Genomic DNA, 25851 nt, shown 5'->3' on the forward strand with positions numbered 1-25851 from the left:
AAAAACAAAAAAAAACTGGTTGATCCTGCTGTTCTGTCTACCCCTTCTGTCCATGTCCCCAGTGCAGTTGGGGATTTTGCAGAGCAGTATTGGCAGCTCTGCACATGCTCAGTTTTCAGTGTATTTCTACCCTCAACATTTCCTCCCTATCACATCTGAGCATCCCCTGTGACTATAGAGTCACACTTGTGGGCGAATACACAGTGGTAAATGACAGCCCACTCCCTTCCTCCTCCTCCATGCCCACTAACCAGTTAAACACAATGGGGCTGGGATATTACATGTAGATTGATGGAGGCTTCATCTCCCTGTTATTCTAACACACAGGCCAGAGGGTCGTGACACGTCCTGTGACTGGCAGAAATCCGCCCACACCATGTTATTGACAAAAATAATAAAGATTTAATTTCAAATACAGATTATTGTATGACAATTTAAACCAGTCTATTGATATTATTTAATTTTACTCTGTATCCCAAAGACAGTTTTGTTTTTCTGAACATGTGACCAGCAGCAGAGGACTAGAGAAGCTCCTCCAGCAGGCTGGGAAAGAGCTGGGTCATGTGGCAGCTGTATATCGATTAGGAAAAAGGTAGACATGTGCAATTCGTTTAGTTCCGAATTGGTTTAACGAATTTCAACAAATTCGTTAATTCGGAAATATCCGAATTAACGAAAACCTGTTTAACAAATTTTCCCGAATATTCGTAAATTCTAAAATTTGTACATTTGTGCATTCGTAAATGCGTACATTCGTGAATTCGGAAATTTGTAAATTCGGAAATCTGAAATAATAATTAACTAATAACAACTTAACTATTAAATTCTAGGTATTGTAATTTCTTTTCAAATTTGGCTGTTAGTGAACGTAACACATACAAATTTATCCGAAGTTACGAATTATCTGAAATAACGAATGCCGTATCCAAACGAATGGAGCGTAATAAATTAATAATAATAAATAATAAAAACTTTTTATTATTATTATTTATGAATTTGTTCCGCTCCCTTTGTTTAGATGCAGCATTCGTTATTTCAGATAATTCCTAACTTCGGATAAATTCGTATTTGTTACGTTCACTAACAGCCAAATTTAAAAGGAAATTACAATACCTAGAATTTAATAGTTAGTTACTATTTCAGATTTTCGAATTTTCGGGTTTTTGGATTTTCAAATTTTGAATTTCCGAATTTTCTCATTTACAAATGTACGAATTTACGTATATACAAATTTTCAAATTTCCGAATGTATGAATTTCCGAATGTACAAATGTGTGAATGTACGAATTTCTGAACGTACAAATTGCGATCATAACGAATGACCCGAAAAACGAAAAGAAAAACAAAACGAGTTTAACGAAAACGAACACATTTTTTGGCAGTGCACATGTCTAGAAAAAGGTACTTAGATGTTTCTTATATTTTTAATTAAAATAATTACAGTTTTATTATCCATATACTGAAATTGGAGGAATAATGTAAATTAAACAGTGTGTGTTTAATATCACTTTAATAAGACAGACAGATATTTATATACAGATCAAAAGGTGAAAGAACCTAAGATTTTATTTCACAATTCAACCATAAAACTTTAAAAAAAAAAGCCTTTCAGAAGTCACAACACTCCCCCTTCTTTAGGGCCCAGATTGGGACACCATAGTCCCCTCTGATAACTGCTATGACACATTTAGAGGGCGGTTGGGGATGCTATTATTGACAGTTGTAGTTTGTGCCAGGTTCTATATTCAATATGGTGAAAAGCTTTCCCTTAGGGCTGCAAGAAACAATCAAACGAGTGGAAGTCACTGACTACGTTGTGTTTCGACAGTCATAAAGGAGATTTTCCCAAATTGAATATAGTCTGCCAAATCCCTTTATTGGTATGGGAATTTTAAGACATCTTGAAAGTCCCATATCAATTAAGGGTTTTAACTGAGTACATTTTAATCCTCTGGGATGCGGTGTTAATGGTCACCACTTGCATCACAATCAGTTCAGAGAGAATATAAATCCTATGTGGCTATAGATTCATTTTAGTCTTTATAAAGCTTATACAACACGCCCTGATGAAGGGGGAGTGTTGCGCCCCCCCCCCCCAAAAAAAAATGTGTTGGCTACTTTTATGTTCCAATTGTGAACTGTTAACATTTTCTTGGACTCTTTCAGCTTACGGTTTGGTGCTCACTTGTATATCTTTGGATTCATTTTCTGGCACCCCAATGAAGGAGGCTCGTTTATGTTGGGAGCCACCTCATCAGGCACGTGAGTTTATTTGAAGACTGCCTACATTTGATTGCGTGAATAAACTTAGAAAACCTAGCGATCCTATTTTCTTCCTTAACCACTTCAATACCGGGCACTTTTACCCCCTTCCTGCCCAGGCCAATTTTTCAGCTTTAAGCGCTGTCGCACTTTGAATGACAAATGCACGGCCATACAATGTTGTACCCAAAATACATTTTTATCATTTTTTTTTTTAGAGAGCTAGAGCTTTCTTTTGGTGGTATTTAACTACCACTGGGTATTTTTTTTTCTTTGCTAAACATACGAAGAAAGACCAAAAGTTATGAAAAAAAAAAAAGTTTTTTCTAAGTTTCTGTTATAACATTTTGTAATTAAGTAATTTTTCTCCTTCACTGATGAGGCTTCACTGACAGGCACTGATAGGCATCACGATTGGGCTGCACTGATAATGATTGCACTGATTATTAGTGCAGATCCCCCCTGTAAGGAAAGCTGCTTATCGGCTTTCCTCTCCTCATGCGCTGTCAGAGTGAGCAGAGGAAAGCCGATAACCGGTATTTGCTATTTACACTATGATCAGCTATGATTGGACACAGCTGATCACATGGTAAAGAGTCTATGTCATACTCATAATAAAAAAAAAATTATATATATATATATACACACACATATATATATATATATATACACACACACACATATACACAGATGTGCTCATAAAAACATATCCTTGCAGAGTCTGATTTCTTGGCCATTTTTCAGAGAATATGAATAACACAAAAACATTTCTTTCACTCATGGTTAGTGTTTGGCTGAAGCCATTTATTATCAATCCACTGCATTTTTTAAAATCATAATCACAACAGAAACTACCCAAATGACCCTGATCAAAAGTTTACATACCCCAGGTCTTAATACCGTGTATTGCCCCCTTAACATCAATGACAGCTTGAAGTCTTTTGTGGTATTTGTGGATGAGGCTCTTTATCTTCTCAGATGGTAAAGCTGCCCATTCCTCTTGGTAAAAAGCCTCCAGCTCCTGTAAATTCTTGGGCTGTCTTGCATGAACTGCACGTTTGAGATCTCCCCAGAGTGGCTCAATGATATTGAGGTCAGGAGACTGAGATGGCCACTCCAGAACCTTCACTTTATTCTGCTGTAGCCAATGACAGGTCGACTTGGCCTTGTGTTTTGGATCATTGTCATGTTGGAATGTCCAAGTACGTCCCATGTGCAGCTTCCTGGCTGATGAATGCAAAAGCTTCTCCAGTATTTTTTGATAACATACTGCATTCATCTTGCCATCAACTTTGACCAAATTTCCTGTGCCTTTGTAGCTCACACATCCCCAAAACATCAGCGATCCACCTCTATGTTTCCCAGTAGGAATGGTGTGTACCTTTCATCATAGGCCTTGTTGACTCCTCTCCAAATGTAGCATTTATGGTTGTGGCCAAAAAGCTAAATTTTGGTCTCATCACTCCAAATGACTTTGTGCCAGAAGGTTTGAGGCTTGTCTCTGTGCTGTTTGGTGTATTGTAAGCGGGATACTTTGTGGCATTTGTGTAGTAATGGTTTTCTTCTAGTGACTCGACCATGCAGCCCATCTTTCTTCAAGTGCCACCTTATTGTGCATCTTGAAACAGCCACAGCACATGTTTTCAGAGTCCTGTATTTCACCTGAAATTATTTGTGGGTTTTTCTTTGCATCCCAAACAATTTTTCTGGCAGTTGTGGCTGAAATTTTAGTTGGTCTACCTGACCGTGGTTTGGTATCAACAGAACCCCTCATTTTCCACTGCTTGATTAGAGTTTGAACACTGCTGATTGGCATTCTCAATTCCTTGGATAACTTTTTATATCCTTTTCCTGTTTTATACAGTTCAACTACCTTTCCCCACAGATCCTTTGACAATTCTTTTGCTTTCCCCATGACTCAGAATCCAGAAACGTCAGTGCAGCACTGGATGAAAGATGCAAGGGTCTATCAGGAGTCCAGAAGCTCATTGTTTTTATACACATACACGAATTACAAGCAAACAGATCACAGGTGAGGATGGTTACCTTTAATAGCCATTTAAACCCCTTTGGGTCAACTTGTGTGCATGTTATCAGGCCAAAATCACCAGGGTATGTAAACGTTTGATCAGGGTCATTTGGGTAGTTTCTGTTGTGAATATGATTTAAAAAGAGTAAACACAGTTGATTGATAATAAATGGCTTCAGCCAAACACTAACCATGAGTGAAAGAAAAGTTTTTGTGTTATTCATATTCTCAGAAAAATGGCTAAGAAATCATAAATTCTGCCAGGGTATGTAAACTAATGAGCACAACTCACACACAGATTCCAAGTAGGTATATGTAACCTTGAGTACACTCTATATTAATTAGCATTTGTATGATGCATGTCACATATATTGTCATTCTATTGATATTTAGTGATCCTGGAAGGTAGACAGCTCCCCTGTAAGTGTTCTTGATGCTCTAGCACCCACCCATGGAGTTCTTTGGTGCTGGTGTCACTTTGTACAATACATTGTAAACAATGTTGTTTTTCTTCAGGCGAGTGCTAGATGTTTTTCATGAGCCCCGATGAAGCATATCTGGCGAAATGTGTCAACACATGAAGATCTACTGTATCAAATTACGGTGTATGATTGTATATAATGAATCTTACAGCAGTTTGGTTTTACTCATTTAGATACATACAGTCCTTAGCATAAATGAGTACACCCCAACAGATTTGTCAGAAAACCTTTACTTTCCTTTCAGAATCGACATTTTCTATGTTACACTATACTAGAAAATACTCCCACAAATGCGGGCCATTGACTGTAACCAAGATTTGTTCATTTGCACATACGAAAAAGTATATTTCCTAAGAAATTCATTCAAGACCTTGTTGCAAAAATGAATACACCCCAATTAATGTCTTAGGAGCAAAGCTAAATTTTACACAACAAAATTCTAATTAACAAGAATTGAAATACAGGTGAGTCTAATAATTCAATAAACAGGTGTCCAGCAGACAGTTGTTTATATAAGGGTGTTACTTTAAAGAAAACTTCTTCTCATTTCATGCTGTCAGCAAAGGCACCACATGGAGGAGAAATGGCACAAGGCCCGAGAAAGAAAATCATTTTTTTACAGAAGAAAGGTGAAGGCTACAAGAAGATCAGCAAAGTCCATCTTTCTCCATTCTTCAAGCATGACCTTTTAGAAGCTGGATAGAGAGTGATGCTCAAGTCCTCTTCAGAATTCCCCATAGGTGTTCAGATCAGAAGACATACTTGGCCACTGAATAGCTGCCACCCTGTTCTTCTTCAGAAATGCAACAGTAGCCTTAGATGTGTGTTTTAGATCATTGTCATGCTGGAAAAGTGAACGACCACCAAGTGCACAGAGTGATGGTAGCATCTTCTATTTTAATATAGAGCTGTACATCTGTGAAATGCAGCTCCCCGACACCAGCAGCACTTATGCAGCCCCACAGAAGGACAATGCCACCACCATGTTTCACTGTAGACACCATACATTCTTCTTTGTACTCCTACCGTTGCGATGCCACACAGTTTTGTAACCATCAGTTCTAAAAAAAAAAAAAAAAAAAAACATTTATCTTGGTCTCATCACTCCAGAGTCCCAGTAGTATTCTTTTTCAGCATGGGCCCTAGCAAATTCTAGGTGGGCTTTCTTTGTGCATGGCCTTTAGGAGAGGCTTCCTTCATGAACGACACCCATGCATGCCATTCCTCTGCAGTGTGTATTGTGTCACGGGAAACAATCACCCGAGTTTGGCTTTCTATTTCTTTAGCTAACTGCAGTGAACTTGCATGGCGGATCTCTTCAACCCTCCTCAGCAGTAGACGCTCCTGTCGAGGTGTTAACTGCCGTGGACGGCCTGGACGTCTCTGTGAGATGGTTGTAGTTCCATCTTTGTAAAATTTTTGTATCACTTTTGCTTCAGTATTTTGACTGATAAGTAAAGCTTTGCAATATGTCACCAACTTGTTCATTCCATGCGGTCCTTAGAAATCATGGAGATCATACAAAATACTAGACGTTATTGTTTTTGTTGTGGGATGTATTCATTTTACTACTAATTTGAGTAAAACTAAAGATTTTGTAATCCAAGTTATATTATCAACCTTACTTTCATGTAATGGAGCTTAACAATTGTTCTATAAAACTCAGTTTTGTCAAAATTTTAGAAATGGTTCTTGCGTTCATTAAGATATTGATTAAAATCGTACTTTTCAAAAGGGGTGTACACTTTTATGCTGAGCACTGTACATATTGTATGATCTTTTAACTATTTTTACCTATTAAACTGTAGGCACATTAGGATCTACTCCTGTATCAGCACTCAAATTTCAGAGTATGATTGTATACAATAAAGTTAACTATTGCTACCTACTAAACTGTATATTTTTACAAAATATTAAGCTCCTTGTCTGGCCTGTACAGTTCGAAATCTATTTGCTCTCTTTTTTTTACCCTATATTGCTCATAGGCTCTTTACCGAGATTGGAGATGCTGTGTGTCCGACATATACACCGCCCCACCGATCGCAGTGCTGCGTGCCCCAGGGGCGCGCACGAGCAGCTTTTTCTGGAGGGACGCTGTAAGACGTACACTCAGAACAATTAAACCCCCGTCCCGGCTGTCATTCTGCTATAGGCCGGGTGTGGTAGGGAAAGGGGGGAAGTTAAAGCAGAACTAAACTGTATCCGAGCACCACAAACTGAAAACACTATGCAATTAACCCACCCATTCATGCTTAATTTTGTTGGGAAATCACTTTGAACATAACCCCCTCCCACAGCTTTCCTAATTGCAGCCATTTTGAGTAAGGGCAGAGGATTCATGTAGTGTGTACTTCCTGGAATCCATCTGCCCTTAGTTTAGGCATGAGGGTGTGCTTAGCTGAGAAAGCCCCCCCCAGCTGAAAGAAAAAAAAAATGTCCATGGAGACTCCTGGGATGTATGACATTATTTTGGCCTAGGCTAGGAACCAGGAAGAAAAAGGTTTAAAACTAGTAAACATAATATACCTTCCTATTTACTAACGCTAACAGTATAAGAATTAAAAATAGTTAATGTTGATTTAGAGCATTTAGTTCCACTTTAATGAGAAAAACAAGTGCAACACAAAGCTTTGCTATAGAAGTGCTTGGCTTAGTTTTAAACATTTAATGATAAAGGATGTATTGTGTTTGACAGAAACAATGTAAAAAAAACAAAAAACAAATACAAATTGCTCATTATGAGAATGAATGACAAAGACGCATTTTAATTCCCCCTTCATTCTAACATACATCAAAGGGTCCATATTTTGATTTATATATGGCCTAAAACAAAGTTTTAAATAAAGTTTATGAAGAGAAAAAAAAAACAATAAAAACGATAGTAGGATAAATGAGCACTTGAAGGCGACATGCCACTAAATGATTGCTAAAAATAATCTACAGACTACCAAAGAACAGATATTGGAACTGGTTTCTATGTACCCTCTTCAATTTGAAGCAAATACTTTTCAGTACTGCCACCGAGAATCATTGATCCAGATTTAAATAGGCTGTACCTCTTAGACAGACACAGGGCCTTCTATACAAGACTTGAACATGGAACTTAAAGCAGACTGAAACTCTATCCAAGCGTCACAAACCAAAAATGATATTTATCCCATTTTTAATATTTAATGCAAAATTCTCCCATCCATCTGCCCATGAATTATTTTGCCGAGAAATCACCCCACCCCCTCCATCTGGCATTTCTAGTCACGGCCATTTTGAGTAAGGGCAGATGAATCATGCAGTATTTACTTCCTGGAATCTGCCCTTAGCTCAGGCATGCAGGCAGGAGGGTGTGTTTAGCTGAGAAAACCCCTCCTGAAGGCTTCTGGGACGTATGACATCTGCCTAGGCCAGAGACCAGGAAGTAACTAAAGAAATGTAAAAAGAAACAAATTAAACAAGTAAAATATGATATACTATCTATCTATTTACTAATGCTAGCAGCATGAAGATTAAAAACAACCAATTTTGATTAAGAGATTGAAGTTCCGCTTTATTTTCTCTTATTCACTGGGAGACCACCCAGCAGATCTCTGTAGTATACAACAGTTTTTCCTAGTGACAACATGGCAGCATACATGTGGTAGTGTGCTGCCATTGGCCTCAGGAAAAGAAAACTGCGGTAAGTATTTGATATAATTTTCTGTCTTCCTGGCGTCAACATGGTAGCATACTGCCACACGTATGCTGCCATGGATCAGCGCCAGGAAAGGAAAATTACGGTAAGTACTTGATACAATTTTCCATTTTGTAGAAGACTAAGAATCCTCCTATTGCATTCTCTAACCAGGACTATATAATTAAGATTTCCAGGTCGTATTCATTTTTTGATGAGATGGTAGGCTGGATAGGTAGGTATGCTGCATTAATTGTATGTAGTCTCAGCTATACAGTGTGCAGCGTTGTGTTCCGACAGTGGGATGGAGATCTCCCGTCCAACTTCTGGAACAAAATATTTGGCCTGAGTGCTGCTCCTCTATTCATGGGAAGCTTTGTATTCTATGGATGAACACAAAGCTTCCTCTAATTGGTTAAGGCATAGATTGTGATGTCATCCACCCGCCTCTCCGCCAAGCAGAGGAAGTTTTTTTTTTTTTATTCAAAGAATACAAAGCTTCCTGTGAATGGCTAAGCGGAGCTCAGCCTGACTCCATTGTGTTCTGGAGCCGAAGTTATTGTCCTACTGCCAGAACACAGTGCTACATGTAGCTGAGGCTAAATACAGTTCAAAAAGTGCGCCCAGCAAGCGCACTTATTAGTGCAGTGTCGGCCCAAACAAGCTTTTTTAAAAAGGGGCATTAAACATGGTATTAGGTTTTGAACAGGTTTTTGGGGAGACGCCTTCCTTTAGACCGGGCCCCACATCTTGATGTGCACAAGGCAAATACAGTATGAAATAATGCACCTGCCCCTCGGCACGCTACTTAGCACAGATGTGAATGCAATGACCGATGGAGCAATGCATTCCAAAATGTGAAAAGCCACACAGCCTTATGAGTATTTAGCACCAAACCTAAAAACAAATGGAAAAACAGCTGCGCATCCCAATATGTGATAGGACCTCCCAGACCATCCCAATATGCGATAGGACCTCCCAGACCATGCCAATATGCGATAGGACCTCCCAGACCATCCCAATATGCGATGTGACCTCCCAGACCATCCCAATATGCGATGTGACCTCCCAGACCATCCCAATATGCGATGTGACCTCCCAAACCATCCCAATATGCGATGTGACCTCCCAAACCATCCCAATATGCGATGTGACCTCCCAGACCATCCCAATATGCGATGTGACCTCCCAGACCATCCCAATATGCGATGTGACCTCCCAGACCATCCCAATATGCGATGTGACCTCCCAGACCATCCCAATACGCGATATGACCTCCCAGACCATCCTAATATGGGATATGACCTCCCAGACTGGAGCAGTATGGACTCTTGTATGGGTTCGGTCAACTGATCTGATTAAAGCGGAAGTAAACCAATCCTTAAAAAACAGTTTCATTTCTGGCAAGTGCCGAAAATGTAACACTCCCATTGGTTGTGCTCTCAACCAAACTGTCAAACCGTCCAATGGCTAGTGTCATTACTGATCACATGTACAGCATCATGGCAGTTGTAGATTAAACAGAGGCAAAGATGGCAGCTTCCTTGGCTGGAAACGATAGGGGGGTTTACTTGCACTTTAAATGAAAAAACAGAAATGTAATATATTGCAGCTTAGCAATCCTTAAATGTAGTGGCTGTATCAGTTTTCTTGGTTTTAGAGCACCCCCCACTATGGATGAAGGAACACAGGGCTCACATTTGGACAGCAGCATTGTCAGTCTTGGGGAAGGGGAGTGTTAAGCCGCATACACACGAGTGAACTTTTCAGTAACAAAAGTCCGACGGCCATTCCGGCGGGCTTTCGTCAGACTTCCGAACGAACGGACTTGCCTACACACGATCACACCAAAGTCCGACGGATTCGTACGTGATGACATACACCGGACTAAAATAAGGAAGTTGATAGCCAGTAGCTGCCCTAGCGTGGGTTTTTGTCCGTCAGACTAGCATACAGACGAGCAGATTTTTCGACTGGACTCGAGTCCGTTGGAAAGATTTGAAGCATGTTTCAAATCTAAGATCCGTCAGATTTTCGACTGGAAAAGTCAGCTGAAGGTCCGATGAAGCCCACACACGATCGGATTGTCGCCGGACTTGTGTGTACGCTGCATTAGATGTACGACCAGGCTTAAACACACTAACAAATTGAAGCCAAACTCCAGCTAATACGTTCTAATCAGTTACAATTTTTTTTTTTTTTTAAATCCCTTTTGGTATAAAGGTTTGACATAAATAAAAGCTGGTCATTGTAAGCAATCCGTGTCAGTGTTGAACGGCTTGTCTCATCCCTGTAAGAGCTTGTTCTTTTAAAAAACAGGCATACTGGCCAGATCACCAGATGGAAATAGAAGGAAGAAAGCCTTATGCCCCATACACACGATCCGAAAATCTTACGACAGATCGTCCGACTTTTTTCGCTTATTGTAGAAATTGAATAGGTTACTAAAGGCACGAAAATTCTCCGACAGAAAGAAAAAACAAAAAAATCAGAAGTGATGTGTGTTGTAGTGTATTTGTATTGTATTTTCGGACAACTGTACTGACTAAACAAAAATCGCACGAGGAACATTTTCGTGCTTGTCTGATCGAATAATATCAGATGAACTGTTGTGATCGGCTCTCAAAAGCTCTGTACTAACGATTTGATTATCATACGATCGCATCGAAAGTGGTATTTTTCGTCCACATTTCGGATCGTGTGTACGGGCCATAAGGCTGGGTTCACACCAATACGACACGACTGTTGTAAAACTATCATCCTACTTTGCCCTGCTTACATCGGTCCTACTTCCATCCGACTTGAATGAACAAGATAAGATTTTGCTCCGACTTTGAGATAGTCTGACTTGTCCTTTGACCAATCAAAACAAACTCAGTGCGAGATAAATTCCTTTTACTGCTGCTGTAATCACCATGTCGGATGTCAGGACTCCAATGATATTCAATGGGCTGAAGTCGGACCAAAGTAGTGCAGGGAGCATTTTCAAAGTCGGACCAGTTAAGACGGCTCTCATAGGGAATCATTGATTTGCACACGTGATGCGACATGAGCTCCCAATGTCGGAGCGTTTGTTATACAAGGTGTGAACCCAGCCTTAGGCCCCTTTCACGCGGCCGCTACAATCAGGTGCCCCTGTCAGGTTTTTCAGGCAGTTGTGATCGGATAGTCTATACATCCCTATGAACAGACTTGTTTCCGTATACACCCGCCTATTTCCGGGCCTGCTTAAAATAAAAGGAAGGGGATCTGCCCTCTTCCGTTTAGGCAGCACAGATCAGTGGGTAGTTGGGTGTAAATGGACAGCGAAGTCCCCCTTTTTTTTTGTGCCACCCATACAGCAGAACAGGCTCCGTCCACGTTTGCTCTACAGAAACTGAGCGGACACGGATGTGTCCTCCACCCGCTCTGCTCCGATCAGCAGGAGATCTGTGAGATCATCCCCTGCTGATTGGAATGGAATCCATCCCATGTAAAGGCCTGAAAAACAAAACCAATATGCAGCCATCTAGGAATTGGTAAACTACAATATATTAAAATGTATGCTTTTGGCTTTATTACCATGTTAAAAAAAAACCCTTATTATATCAACAGTTAAAGCTTGATGTACCAGATTGTTTAAAGTTTTGAGCCTTACATTTTGAGTAGGGGTGGGGGTGTTATAGGAGACCATTCTACTACATAGGACGATAGATTTGGGCCCAAAATACTTTAGAACATGTTGAAAGCAAACCTATCACCGCTAACAGTGCCCATTCACCTAAAGGATCATGTCATATTGCCCTGTCTTCTCCCCTTCTGCTCTTACAGGTATATATATATATTTTATTTATGTTAAAGACCTTGTACCTGGGTACTGTATATAGTGTGCATGTGGCGAGACAGACTGAAGCCAGACAAATAGACCTTGCTACATCCTACAAAGCACACGTCAGTTTATGTAGGTGCCCGAAGCTGGCATCAAGAGGCCTGATGCAATTGTGACGAAGAAAGGTGTTGTATAAAATATCAAATACAGTAAATACCTATTTTTTTTTTTTTTTAAATACACTCACCCATGTGCAAATTAACCAACTGTGCATTTTCTGTGAACACTTTTCAGTCCGCCTCTATTTGAATAGACCTCTTGGAAGTACATTCCATTCTGTGACGCCTGGGCTGAATCTGCCGAGATCTGGAGAACCAAAGCTGAATCTGCCGAGGTCTGGAGAACCAAAGCTGAATCTGCCGAGATCTGGAGAACCAAAGCTGAACCTGCCGAGATCTGGAGAACCAAAGCTGAATCTGCCGAGATCTGGAGAACCAAAGCTGAATCTGCCGAGATCTGGAGAACCAAAGCTGAATCTGCCAAGATCTGGAGAACCAAAGCTGAATCTGCCGAGATCTGGAGAACCAAAGCTGAATCTGCTGAAACCTGGAGAACCGAAGCTGAATCTGCTGAAACCTGGAGAACCGAAGCTGAATCTGCTGAAACCTGGAGAACCGAACCTGAATCTGCTAAAATCTGGAGAACCAAAGCTGAATCTGCAGGGATCTGGAGAACCAAAGCTGAATCTGCTGAAATCTGGAGAACCGAAGTTGAATCTGCCGAGATCTGGAGAACCAAAGCTGAATCTGCCGAGATCTGGAGAACCAAAGCTGAATCTGCCGAGATCTGGAGAACCGAAGCAGAATCTGCTGAATTCTGGAGAACCGAAGCCGAACCTGCTGAGATCTGGAGAATCAAAGCGGAATCTGCTGAAATCTGGAGAACCGAAGCTTAATCTGCAGTTGAGGTCCCTTGTTAGGACGTGGCCTAAAGATCAAAGAGTGGTCCTCAGACAAGGGAAAGCACTTCTGACACATGACCCGCTAGCAGCAAACATAAAAACACATCACTAGGTAATGGGGCACCGGTAACAGACAGTACGCACCAGGAAGAACGACCTCACAAATCCAGTTTTGTGCCAGTATAAAGTCTATAATATCACATGAGAAGGCAGAAGAGACAGGTAAATACACTGTGTGGCACATCAGTAGAAAATATCTTCGACACGCGTTACCACCCCAACCCCCCACCCCCCGCGTGCACCTCGACACCCTCAGAACAAAAAGTGGAAACCATTTTCTTTTTCTGGATCAACTTTTAGAAGTTACAGCAGCAAATTGCAACATAACGTGTAATTAGGCCTTCTGACACAGAAGTGGTTAAATATACATCTTGTGGTCACTGAATTCTAGACTATGTATACAAAAATGGGGCGACCAACCATATATAGCTAAGACGCACAAAAGCATAGTAAAGTAGTTGGTAAATTTTATTTATAACTGCCTGTTTATCGTAACCTAAGTACTGAGTATTTAAATAGAATATATATCTCATATGAAAAAAAAAAAAAAGCTAAAAGCATCAAGTGCTTTTTCCCTCCCTTCCCCCATTTTTATTCTGCTTGGATTCAGCTCCATAAAAAAACAAAAAAACAAAAAAAAAACACTGAATTTTTTATAGTTTTTGGGGAATATCTGGAATGCATTTTGCACCGGCCCCACCCCTATTCACAAGCTTCCCCAAGAACCACAAATAGTCTGTTGTCGCTTCTCAGACCAATTAATATTGTTTCAGTCAGTGAAATTACCCCATGACCACAAATGCAAAATGAGAGACATGATTTCTTTTTTTTTTTTTTCTTTTTTTTTCTTTAAAAATGTACAGATATTATTTGAGAGTTCAAAAACATTGTCACTTCACAGAAAGACTGCAGGACTGGTCAAACGTTCGCTTCTAGAAAAGATAAAATCCAAAGTGAAGTGGGTTTATATTTCCCGAGAATAAAACCGCTTTTCATATAACTGGCCCGCTGGTATGAGCTACTGTGGAATAAATTAGCACAAAATATATGGAAGAGGTGGACTTTTTTTTTTTTTTTTGTTTCTTTTATAACTGTTCGCTATTACAGACATAATCCACAAGGTCAGTTACTCTCAAGAGTTCATCCTCGTCCTCCTCCGGAACGGCCGCTTCCTGCCCGCTCCCAGTCCCGTTGGGAGCCTGGCTAACGGCAGCCGTAGCCTCCTTAGAAGTCTGACTCTTTTCGCTTGGTTTACCGATTAAAGTTTCGATAGTTTTGCCAGGGCTTTGTCCATTAGCAGAAGGCAAATCCACCAAGCTGTAGTCCAGAGGGCTCCCGTCTTTCGAAACAGTTTCAAAGTCCTCGTCCACGTCGCTCTCTAGCCGATAACAAGGCTTCTTAGTGTTCTCCGGGACGGTGCTCGTGGCGGGCGGCTTTTCCTCCTCGGGAGGCTTGTCGCTGCTGTCCACGGGCTTGACGTCGGCTTCTTCATCCTCGTCGTCCGTCTCGATGCGGTTCAGACGCTTTCGGATAGGTTTCTCTGCCTCTTCCTCCGACAGCTCGTCGTTTGAACTTCGGATGCGTTTTCTCAGCAAGTTCTTTTTGAGATCTCTAGGTTTTTCATCCTCAGAATCTCCAGACTTGGCGCTTGCTGAAAGATAAAACATAAAAAAGGTAATTATGTTGCTGATTGAGAACAAGCATGTAGCAAAGGAAGACAGATCTCATTTACTCCTACAGGTCAATAGCCCACTGGCAATAGCCTACTATTAACTTTACGATAGAGAGAAAAAGGAGGAGAGAGAGAGAGAAAAAGGAGGCGAGAGAGAGAGAAAAAGGAGGCGAGAGAGAGAGAAAAAGGAGGCGAGAGAGAGAGAAAAAGGAGGCGAGAGAAAGAAAAAGGAGGCGAGAGAAAGAAAAAGGAGGCGAGAGAGAGAGAAAAAGGAGGCGAGAGAGAGAGAAAAAGGAGGCGAGAGAGAGAGAAAAAGGAGGCGAGAGAGAGAAAAAGGAGAAAAAAAAAAAAAAGAGGAGAGAGAATGAGAAAGGAGAAAGAGATAAAAAGAGGAGAGAGAGAGAAAAAGAGGAGGGGGGGAGGGGGGGAGAGAGAGAGGGAGAGGGGGGGAGAGAGAGGGAGAGGGAGAGAGAGAGAGAGGGAGAGAGAGGGAGAGAGAGAGGGGGAGAGGGAGAGAGAGGGAGAGAGAGAGGGGGAGAGAGAGAGAGGGGGAGAGAGAGAGGGGGAGGGAGAGAGAGAGAGAGAGGGAGAGAGAGAGAGAGAGAGAGAGAGGGGGGGAGAGAGAGAGAGAGAGAGAGGGGGGGAGAGAGAGAGAGAGAGAGAGGGGAGAGAGAGAGAGAGAGAGAGAGAGAGAGAGAGAGAGAGAGAGAGAGAGAGAGAGAGAGAGAGAGAGAGAGAGAGAGAGAGAGAGAGAGAGAGAGAGAGAGAGAGAGAGAGAGAGGGGGGGCAAGCCGCAGCTGTGTCTGAATGGAGCAGTTTGCTGTGGGGGCACTCAAGAAAAAAACCCGGAAAAAAAGGAGGTTCGAGCAGAAAGGGAGGGAGGGGAGGGGGAGGAGGACGGGGGAGAAGGACACAGGAGGCACAGATGAGAGCTGAGAGCAGCGCTGCGGATGACAGAGGTACGTAAACTGACCACGGTGACAGGACTCAGCAGCCACAATATACCGTGGTCAGTTTACATAGGGGAGGGTATAGCCAGGCAGAATCAGCCAGGTATTTCAGGTGTTACAGGGGACCAAATGACACAGCACAAGCACTGTGCTGTATAACATGCTTTAGAGGAGTTTTAAAGGCAGAAGGCTTTTCTATGCATCCCCCCCCCCCCCCAATTACTTACCTGAGCCCCATCTCTCTCCAGCGATGTCCATGAGTGTCATAGCCATCCGGGACTCTCCTCCTGATTGGCTGAGATAGCAGCGGCGCCACTGGCTCCTGTGGCTGTCAAAGTCACTTAGCCAATCAGAAGAGATAGGGGGTGGGGCCCGTGTCTGCATGGACACACAAAGAGCTGTGACTCGGTTCGGGTGACCCCCCCATAGCAAGCTGCTTGGTGTGGGGGCACTCGACAGGAGGGAGGGGTCAGGAGCAGCAAAGAGACACCCGAAAAAGGAGGATACAGGCTGCTCTGTGCAAAATCAACTGCAGAGAGGAGGTTTTAAAAAAAAAAAAAAGCAAGACTTTACAATCCCTTTAAAGGAACAGGATCCAATTTTTTTTTCAGGTTAACAAACCATTTTAACCAATTCATCTTTTTGGTTCAGCACTTCAGATTTCTGTGCCTTCTCTCCACCTTCATCTCCTTATTGAACAGTGATATCAGCAACATTATCACTGTCCAGTGAGCTGACCCAGGAAACAAGTATACTAGTCAGGAAGTAGTGGTGGAATTTTACCAACTAGTAGAGGTATGTGTAAGACAGGAAAGACTAACTAATATCCTTTTTGGCAGGTAAAGCCTTAAACATACGTATTTCACTTTTTGCATGCGTGTTAACTGCAAAATCACAATTCATTCTAAATTAAAGCGGTTGTAAATCTGAAACATGAAATACACTATATTGGGACACCTACCTTTACACACATAAGAACTTTAATGACATTCCAGTCTTAGTCCGTAGGGTTCAATATTGAGTTGTCCCACCCTTTGCAGCTATAACAGCTTCAACTCTTACGAGAAGGCCGTCCACAAGGTTTAGGAGAGCATTTGTGAGGTCAGGCACTGATGTTGGATGAGTAGTCCTGGCTCGCAGGATCTCCGCTCTAATTCATCCCAAAGGTGTTCTATCGGGTTGAGGTCAGAAGACTGCAGGCCAGTCAAGTTCCACCACCCCAAACTTGCTCATCCATGTCTTTATGGACCTCACCCTGCCGGGGCAGAGTCCCGCTGTCTGTGTCAATGGATGCAGCAGCGGGACTCGGAAGTGAGCCTGCATGGGTGTCCCCCTGGAAAGTAGCTTTCTTTGGGGGCACCCGAGGAAGAGGAGAAGCCAGATACGCGCCAATGGGGGAAGAGGATCAGGGCTGCACAGCGCAAAGTCATTACACAGAGCAGGTGCGTATAGACATGTTTGTGATTTAAAAATAAACGAACGTTTACAAACACTTTAACTCTTGTTGCAATACTTACCCCATTTCCAGCGCTGTCCCCCACAGATTTTCCTTGTTTCCTGTTTGCATTAAATTTCAACTAAAGGATTCTGCAAGTCACAGCTCACAGTGGGAAGGGTTTAAGCAGTAGAGACAGTGCTGCCAATCCAAAAAGCACTGGGCAGATTAGGAGTGACCAGTTGCTCACCGATAAGCTACAGGGCTTACAAATTGGCAGTGACAATACTGATAGCCATACTGCCTGCAACATCTTCTCATCCCACTGTAGTGCAACCAGGCAAAGCTCCTACATGAGTGACAACTCTGCTCAGATTTCAGGAATAGTGCAGCATCACTGCGCTGCACCCCATCAAAGGAAGCTGAATTAGGTGTACCTCGCTGGCAGGATCAACTAGTATTTGTGGGACTCTGAAGGAGGCAGGTCTCAAAAACGTTCAAAACAATGGGCCATTTTACCGTCCTTCAGACTTTAAGGGGGGGCTTGGGGGTTGGGAAGGCGGCCTGATTGTTGCCAGTGGGAATAGAAAATGTCCCAGACCCAGCATCAGTGAGAATGGCCATGGACTTATGGATAGTGGTTGGCATCAGTGGGAGGAATAGCGTCCCCCCACCATTGGCATCAGTGGGAGGAATAGCCCCCCCCCACCGTTGGCATCAGTGGGAGGAATAGCCCCCCCCCCACCATTGGCATCAGTGGGAGGAATAGCGCCCCCCCACCGTTGGCATCAGTGGGAGGAATAGCGCCCCCCCACCATTGGCATCAGTGGGAGGAACAGCGCCCCCCCACCATTGGCATCAGTGGGAGGAATAGCGCCCCCCCCACCATTGGCATCAGTGGGAGGAATAGCGCCCCCCCCCCCACCATTGGCATCAGTGGGAGGAATAGCGCCCCCCCCACCATTGGCATCAGTGGGAGGAACACCGCCCCCCACCAATGGCATCAGTGGGAGGAACACCGCCCCCCACCAATGGCATCAGTGGGAGGAACAGCGCCCCACCATTGGCATCAGTGGGAGGAACAGCGCCCCACCGTTGAGCTAGAGTAAGAATTTGCAAGAATCTCTCATTGCAACCGCAATCCACGAATCATTGTTGCAATGCTTTGAGAGATCATTCACAAACAAAATAATAAATGCATATTTCTTTTTTTGCTGAAAATATGGGTGCATTTTTTATTTTTGTGGAAAAGGTGGCCATTATTCTCTATCCCTGGAAGATGCCCAGCCTGGATGTGAGGTTTAAATGGAAAACATGCTGCAAGCACTACTTAGAATAGAGAGAATACTTAGGCTGCCGCTGGTGACTCGTACACCTGTGCACTCACAGCATCTATCAGTTGCTATATTCCAGATTTTGCCGGCAGTAGGAGTAGAAGATGGAAGATGTAGTGGTTGATGGTGAAGAAAGGGAGAACAGTTGAGGGTGGCTATGAGTCCAAAGCTCTGACACTCCAGAATATGATCGATATTCTGACGGCTCACTTAAGCTGCACAAAATGCTGTTGCGGATAAAAGCTAGTGTAAGTATAGTCCAGATTGGAGCCACGTGATTAGAAGACCAAGCCAATGTGGTCTAAGGATTGCAGCAGGCTGCTTTTCTAAGTTATTTCAAAGTGAAAGCTTCTTCCTAATACCATCCAAAGCAAACATCTTACGGCTGGTTGGCCGCCGACTTACCGTTGCTTTCAGAGCTGGAGAATCGACGTTTAAGTACTCGTCTCATCTCCTTCCCTCGTCCAAGGCGAGCTCTTTTCTGTGATCCATCGCTCTCGGATTCTTCTCTGTAGTTAACTTGCCTCTTCTGATTCCTCCGTGATCGCCTCCTCCTGGTTTCCAGATAGTCGTCACTGTAAGCACTGCTGTTGTCAGTCTCTGTGTTGAAAAAAAGGAAAGAGCCGTTACACTACAGTGACAGTCTGACTCCACAGCAACCACTCACCTGAATGTCTTTAATGGGTTATCAAAGTAAAGCCTTGGCAAGGAATTACTTAACTGCTTGCCGACCAGCCGCCGCAGTTTTACTGCGGCAGAATTGCACGGGCAGGCGAATCGACGTTATGTTACGTCGCTTCCTTAGGCGACAACTAGAGGCACGCGTGCGCCCGCTGCCGATGCGAGTGCCCGGCGGTCTCGATGACCGCCAGGCTCCCGCGATCGCTCGTGACACAGCGAGAACCGGGATCTCTGTGTCTAAACACAGAGATCCCAGTTCTCTGAGGGGAGAAGTGACAGATCGTCTGTTCATACAAAGTATGAACAGCGATCTGTCGTCTCCCCTAGTCAGTCCCATCCCACCTTCACTTAGAACATACACTAGGGAACACATTAACCCCTTGATCGCCCCCTAGTGTTAACCCCTTCCCTGCCAGTGACAATTTTTCAGTAAACAATGCATTTTTATAGCACTGATCGCTGTATTAATGACAATGGTCCCAAAAATGTGTCAAAATTGTCCGATGTGTCCGCCATAATGTCGCAGTCACGATAAAAATAACAGATCGCCGCCATTACTAGTAAAAAAAAAATTAAAAATAATAAAAATGCTATAAATCTATCCCCTATTTTGTAGACGCCATAACTTTTGCGCAAACCAATCAATATACGCTTATTGTGATTTTTATTACCAAAAATATGTAGAAGAATTCATATCGGCCTAAACTGAGGAGAAATTTTTTTTTTTTTAAATGAGGATATTTTATTATAGCAAAAAGTACAAAATACTGTGTGTTTTTCATAATTGTCACTCTTTTTTTGTTTATAGCGCAAAAAATAAAAGCGCAAAACCGCAGAGATGATCAAATACCACCAAAAGAAAGCTCTATTTGTGGGGAAGAAAGGACGTCAATTTTGTTTGGGTACAATGTCGCACGACCGCGCAATTGTCAGTTAAAGCAACGCAGTGCCGAATGGCAAAAAGTGCTCTGGTCAGGAAGGGGGTAAAATCTTCTGGGGCTTAAGCGGTTAATGGGTTGGCAAGGAATTACTTAAAGGAAAAATTATAGCCAAAGCGAATTTGGATTTAGTACTCTTCCTGTAGGTCATAGGAGTGCAGCGCGGTCTGCTCTCCTGTTATCCATTTTTAGCCGAGTGCGGGCTAAAGTCCGCTGTCATCCCTCAGCCACCCAGATGCCTGGACCAGCAGCTGGCTCAACCAATCGCAGAGAGGCTCCCGCCCCCTCCACAGCCTGGCACTGCAGAGAGCCGGTGACGGACAGCCATGGCTCCCTGCTCAGAGCGGAGGGGGAGAACTGAGAGATAAGCAGTGTTTGATCGCTCATTTCTCACTGCAGAACCGGTGGGGGACAGATGCCGCATCGGATACAGCATTATCCCTGCCAACGCCGGATGGTTCTGGGGCTCGTGGATCCGTTATGTTAAACCGGGAACAACCAAGAACCGAGGGTGGCACCTCTCCCGCCGCTTCTGAAATCGATTACTTTTATCAGAAAACCGGCTGCCTAATATAAATAATAAATACCGGGGCTTTGGCATGTGGCTGCAGCCATAACCCCAAGTATTTTTAACGCCAAAATTACGTATGTTTACAGTTAGGCAAAACTTGCCACAAGACACTTAAACCTCCCCCGGCCCCCACCCAAACATACATCCCCTTAACTTTAGTTGCCCTCTGCTACGGCTGATTGCTGGGCTCTTCTGGTAACTTCCAGGTAGTGTCAGAGCTTTCTCACACCCCCTCCACATTCTTATGGACTGCCTTACTGGCCAGCAGGAATTTGTGTGAAGTGGGAAAGCTTGGGCAGTACTGGAAAGTGATAACCAGAAAGCTCAGCCCAGCACTCGACTGTAGAACACGGCAACGTGATCCTCTATAGCTACATCTAGTTGACTGCACTTTATACCACACTTTTTTTTTTTTTTTTTGTGCAAGTCACTTTAACCACTTTCCAGTCATAGGACGTCCTCGGGTTGAAGTGGTTGCACCTGCAGGCATCATCCCGGTACCAACATGCGATTCCCTCTTCAGCAAAAAGCGATTCAAGTGGCTGAGCGGTCACGTGATCACTTCTGCAGGTGGCATAAAGGGGTCCCCCTCCTCTCACCGACGCCCCCTTTCCCGGGCTCTGCCGTCCAAATCACAAAAACCAAGAGCAATGCTACTGGCGGTGATGGCGGCACTACACACAGAGAGAGGAATTGATGTTCTTCCTCAATCTCTGTGACCCCAGAAACCGGAAGCTACGAGGATTTAATTAGTTCCGGTTTCGGCTCCTTGTTTACCAGGCCGTTAGCGGAATCCAGAGGAGAGATCTGGAGTCTAATAGACCCCAGATCTCATCATAAAGATCTGTCATGGTCCAGCCTTTCACATGGGATGTTGTTCATTCCTTACGAAAGCAATAAAGGTTGTTAAAAAAAAAATAAATAGACAGTGTAAGAAAAAGTTTAAAATAAGATAAGAGTAATAAAAAAAAAAAAAAAAAAAAATTGAAGCGTCCCCTCTCCGTGTGCTTACACGTAAATGCAAATGCATATGTAAATGTTGATCGTACCACACATGTGAGGTATTGTCACGGACGTTAGAGAGAGTGCAATCATTTTAGTTTCAGACCTTCCTGTGTAACTCTAAACTGGTAACCTGCAGGAAAGCTTTTAAAATGTTGCTACTAGAGATTTTTAGGTACCATAGTATGGCCCCTTTTTATGGGTGTCAGCAATTTTAAAGTGTGTCACGTTGGGTATCCATTTACTCGGCGTACCATCATCGTTTATATTTTAGCAAAAAATTAGGTATTATGTAGCATTTGCACACAAATAAATAATAAATAAAATTTGTGAAAATGATTTTAAAAAAAACAGTATACCCTGTGACATAAAAAATTGTAACACCCAACTTTTTAATGTCTAGGGTCTCTGATTAAGAAAAACTGTATAATGTTTGGGGGTTCCAAGTAATTTTGTAGCAAAAAAATAATGATGTTTACATGTAGGAGAGAAATGTCAGAATTGGCCTGGGTGGGAACAGGTTAACCGGCTCCTGTACTTTTATGTCGGCAGAATGGCACGGCTGCGCAAAGTAACGTACCTGTACGTTACTTTGAATTTGCCGCCGCGCGCGCCTGCTGCGATCTATGTGAGTCGGGTCGTGGGTCCCGCGGACTCGATCGCCGAGGACGAACGGGGAGATGCCGTTGTAAACAGCATCTCCCCGTTCTGCCTAGTGACAAGTGTCACTGGATCTCTGCTCCCTGTCATCGGAGCAGAGATCAGTGATGTCACACACACAACCCATCCCCCTGACAGTTAGAAATCACTCCCCTAGGACACACTTAACCCCTCCCTGCCCCCTAGTGGTTAACCCCTTCACTGCCAGTGTCATTTATACAGGAATCAATGCATTTTTATAGCACTGATTGCTGTATAAATGACAATGGTCCCAAAACCCAAAAAATGTGTAAAAAATGTCCGACATGTCAGCCATAACGTCGCAGTCACAATAAAAAAAAAATCGCTGATCACCGCCATTACTAGTAAAAAAAAAAAAAAAAAAAATTTATAAAATACCATAAAACTATCCCCTATTTTGTAAACGCTATAACTTTTGCGCAAACAAATCAATAAATGCTTATTGCGATTTTTTTTTTTACAAAAATATGTAGAAGAATACGGATCGGCCTAAACTGAGGAAAAAAAATGTTTTTTTTATATATTTTTTGGGGATAATTATTATAGCAAAATTTAAAAAATAATCCGTTTTTTTTCAAAATTGACGCTCTTATTTTGTTTATGGCGCAAAAAATAAAAATAGCAGAGATGATCAAATGCCACCAAAAGAAAGCTCTATTTGTGGGAAAAAAAAGGACTTTAATTTTATTTCGGAGCCACGTCGCACGACCGCGCAATTGTCAATTAAAGTGACGCAGTGCCGAATCGCAAAAAAACGCTCTGGTCAGGAAGGGGGTAAATCCTTCCGGGGCTGAAGTGGTTAAGGTGGTCATTTTAAAAAAAAATATGAAAAAAAATTCACCAACCACTACTGTATGACAATTTTGTACTCACATAAGACCAGCTACATTCAGGAGCCATGGCTGGGAGATATACAAGACATAAGAAATGGGAGGTATTATTAACCACTTCAAGACCAGGCCCATTTATGAAGTTTGTTGTTAACAAGTTAAAATCAGTATTTTTTGCTAGAAAATTACTTGAAACCCTCAAAAAGTATATATATATATATATTTATATTTATATTTTAGCAGGGACCATAGAGAATAAAATGTTGGTCTTTGCAATATGTTGTGTCACACTGTACTGTACACAGCAGTCTTTCAAATGCACTTTTTTGGGGAATAATAAAAACATTTGAATTAATTAAAATAAAAGCAAAACAAAACTGTAAAGGTAGCCCAATTCTTTTATATAATGTGAAAGATGACGTTACGTCGAGTACATAGATACCCAACATGTCATGCTTCAAAATTGCTCGTGGAATGGCAGCAAACGACAGTACTTAAAAATCTCCACAGGTGACACTTTAAAAATCTTTTAATGGTTACCTGTTCAGATTTACAGAGGAGTTCTTGTGCTAGAATTATTGCTCTCGCTCTGAGGATCGTGGCGATGCCTCACATACGGGGTTTGAATACAGTTTACATATGCGGGAGCAACTTATGAATGTGTTCGCTTCAGCGAGCGAGCACTGAGGGCTCGGGTGCTTTAAAAAAAAAAAAATCGTATTTTTTTCACTGTCCCTTTTCAAAAGAAAACATTCTGATCACTTTTATTGCTGTCACAAGGAATGTAAACATCCCTTATGACAGTAATAGGCAGTGACAGGTCCTCTTTATGGAGAGATCTGGGGTCTAAAATACCCCAAACCCCTCCTCTGCACTTGAATGTATTCAAAACTCTAAGTTCTCAGTTTTTGAGTACTGACTTTTTTTTTAAAAAAAACAGCGTCGTTGGCTACAGAGTAAACACTTCCACGTTTCTACAGACAGATCAAAGCCGAATACTTATATCATATACTACTTTACTTCTATGCTGTTATGACAGCATCTATTGATACATATGCATTTATGTTTCAGTTGACATTATTAAAGGATACTGGGAGATCTTTGGTGACCCACACCCCCAATCCCCGCCATGTCTGCCCCCTGTTTGTGCTCTGTTGGGTTGGTCTTTCTTCTGCCTCCTCAGCTCCTGAGCCAGACGCTCATTACTGCCTCCTCTATGTATCCAGCATTTGATCGTCTGATCTAGCCTTCGGTGAGTATAGGGCCATGGGTTTTGGGCCCTCTTGACTAATTGTCACGATTGCATCTCTGAGTTGATACTCATTTGGTTCATTATACCCCCCCTACAGATGTACTACACATGCATCTACCCCTGATGAAGCGAGCATGGTCTTGCGAAACGCGTTGGAATACTTTTCATGTCTGTGTACTTTGCAATTTACATTTTATTCCACTATACGTGTAATGACATTTTTTACTGTATGTAATATTTCAGTGGCTTGGCTACAATTAAATCCGTTTATGTTTGCATGACAATTTTAATAAACTTTGAGACTGCATTTACTCTGTCAATTGTTGGTTAACCGCATTCACCTCATTTAAAGTCCCGGGGCGATTTCCTGTATTTTGTTGCATATATTGGGATGGAGGTGGTTTGCAGGTGACACCAGTAGTATATGACTAAACTCGTGCACCCCCTAATTTAAATATGACCCACCCCTTCCTGTCAAGGCCACACCAATTGCTGTTTAAGACCCACCCTGAAATTTTTGAGTAGGGACATTAGTTCTGAGGGCATGGGGATATTGCATAGAATTCCTCTCACTTCCTGTTTGGCTATGGGGCAGGAAGTGAAGGTAAATCTCTGCAATGGAACAGGGATGGTAAAAAATAAACTGACAGGGGCTATAACCTTCCCTTACTCTTTCCAAAATGAAAAAAAAAAAAAAAAAGTGTTGCCTATATTTTTACTTTAACCATCTCAATACAGGGCATTTTCACCCCCTTCCTGCCCAAGCCATTTTTCAACTTTCAGCGCTGTCACACTTTGAATGACAATTGTGCGGTCATGCAACACTATACCCAGAATAAATTGTTATAATTTTTTCCCCACAAATAGAACTTTCTTTTAGTGGTATTTGATCACCTCTGCGGTTTTTATTTTTTGCGCTATAAACAAAAGAAAAGAAGAGTAACAAGTTTGAAAAAAAACTCAATATTTTTAACTTTTTGCTATAATAAATATCCATTTTTTAATTTTTTTTTAAATAAATATTTTCCTCGGTTTAGGCCGATATGTATTCTACATATTTTTGGTAAAAAAAAAAAAAAAAAATCGCAATAAGCATATATTGATTGGTTTGCACAAAAGTTATAGCGTCTACAAAATAGAGGATAGATTTATAGCATTTTGATTATTATTATTTTTTTTTTTTTACTAGTAATGGCTGTGATCTGCAATTTTTATCCTGACTGTGATATTGCGGCGGAC

General features: G+C 42.2%; 1 protein-coding gene across 2 annotated transcripts in view; it reads right to left on the reverse strand.

Annotated features, from left to right (window-relative positions):
* Positions 1–13515: 13515 nt before the first annotated feature.
* The window catches only part of RSF1 (remodeling and spacing factor 1), a 98923-nt gene continuing 86587 nt past the window's right edge, over positions 13516–25851 (reverse strand). The window contains exons 15-16 of one of the 2 annotated variants that reach the window (XM_073612809.1): positions 19063–19257; positions 13516–14917 (exon numbers count right to left, since the gene is read on the reverse strand). In XM_073612809.1, the coding sequence (XP_073468910.1) occupies positions 14352–14917; positions 19063–19257 (761 nt within the window). In that variant the 3' untranslated portion in view covers positions 13516–14351. The remainder of the gene's footprint in view (positions 14918–19062; positions 19258–25851) is intronic. The other variant, XM_073612810.1, reaches the window with a different exon arrangement.

Source organism: Aquarana catesbeiana, linkage group LG02 (assembly GCF_042186555.1).
Source record: "Aquarana catesbeiana isolate 2022-GZ linkage group LG02, ASM4218655v1, whole genome shotgun sequence".
Classification (NCBI taxonomy): Eukaryota; Metazoa; Chordata; class Amphibia; order Anura; family Ranidae; genus Aquarana; species Aquarana catesbeiana.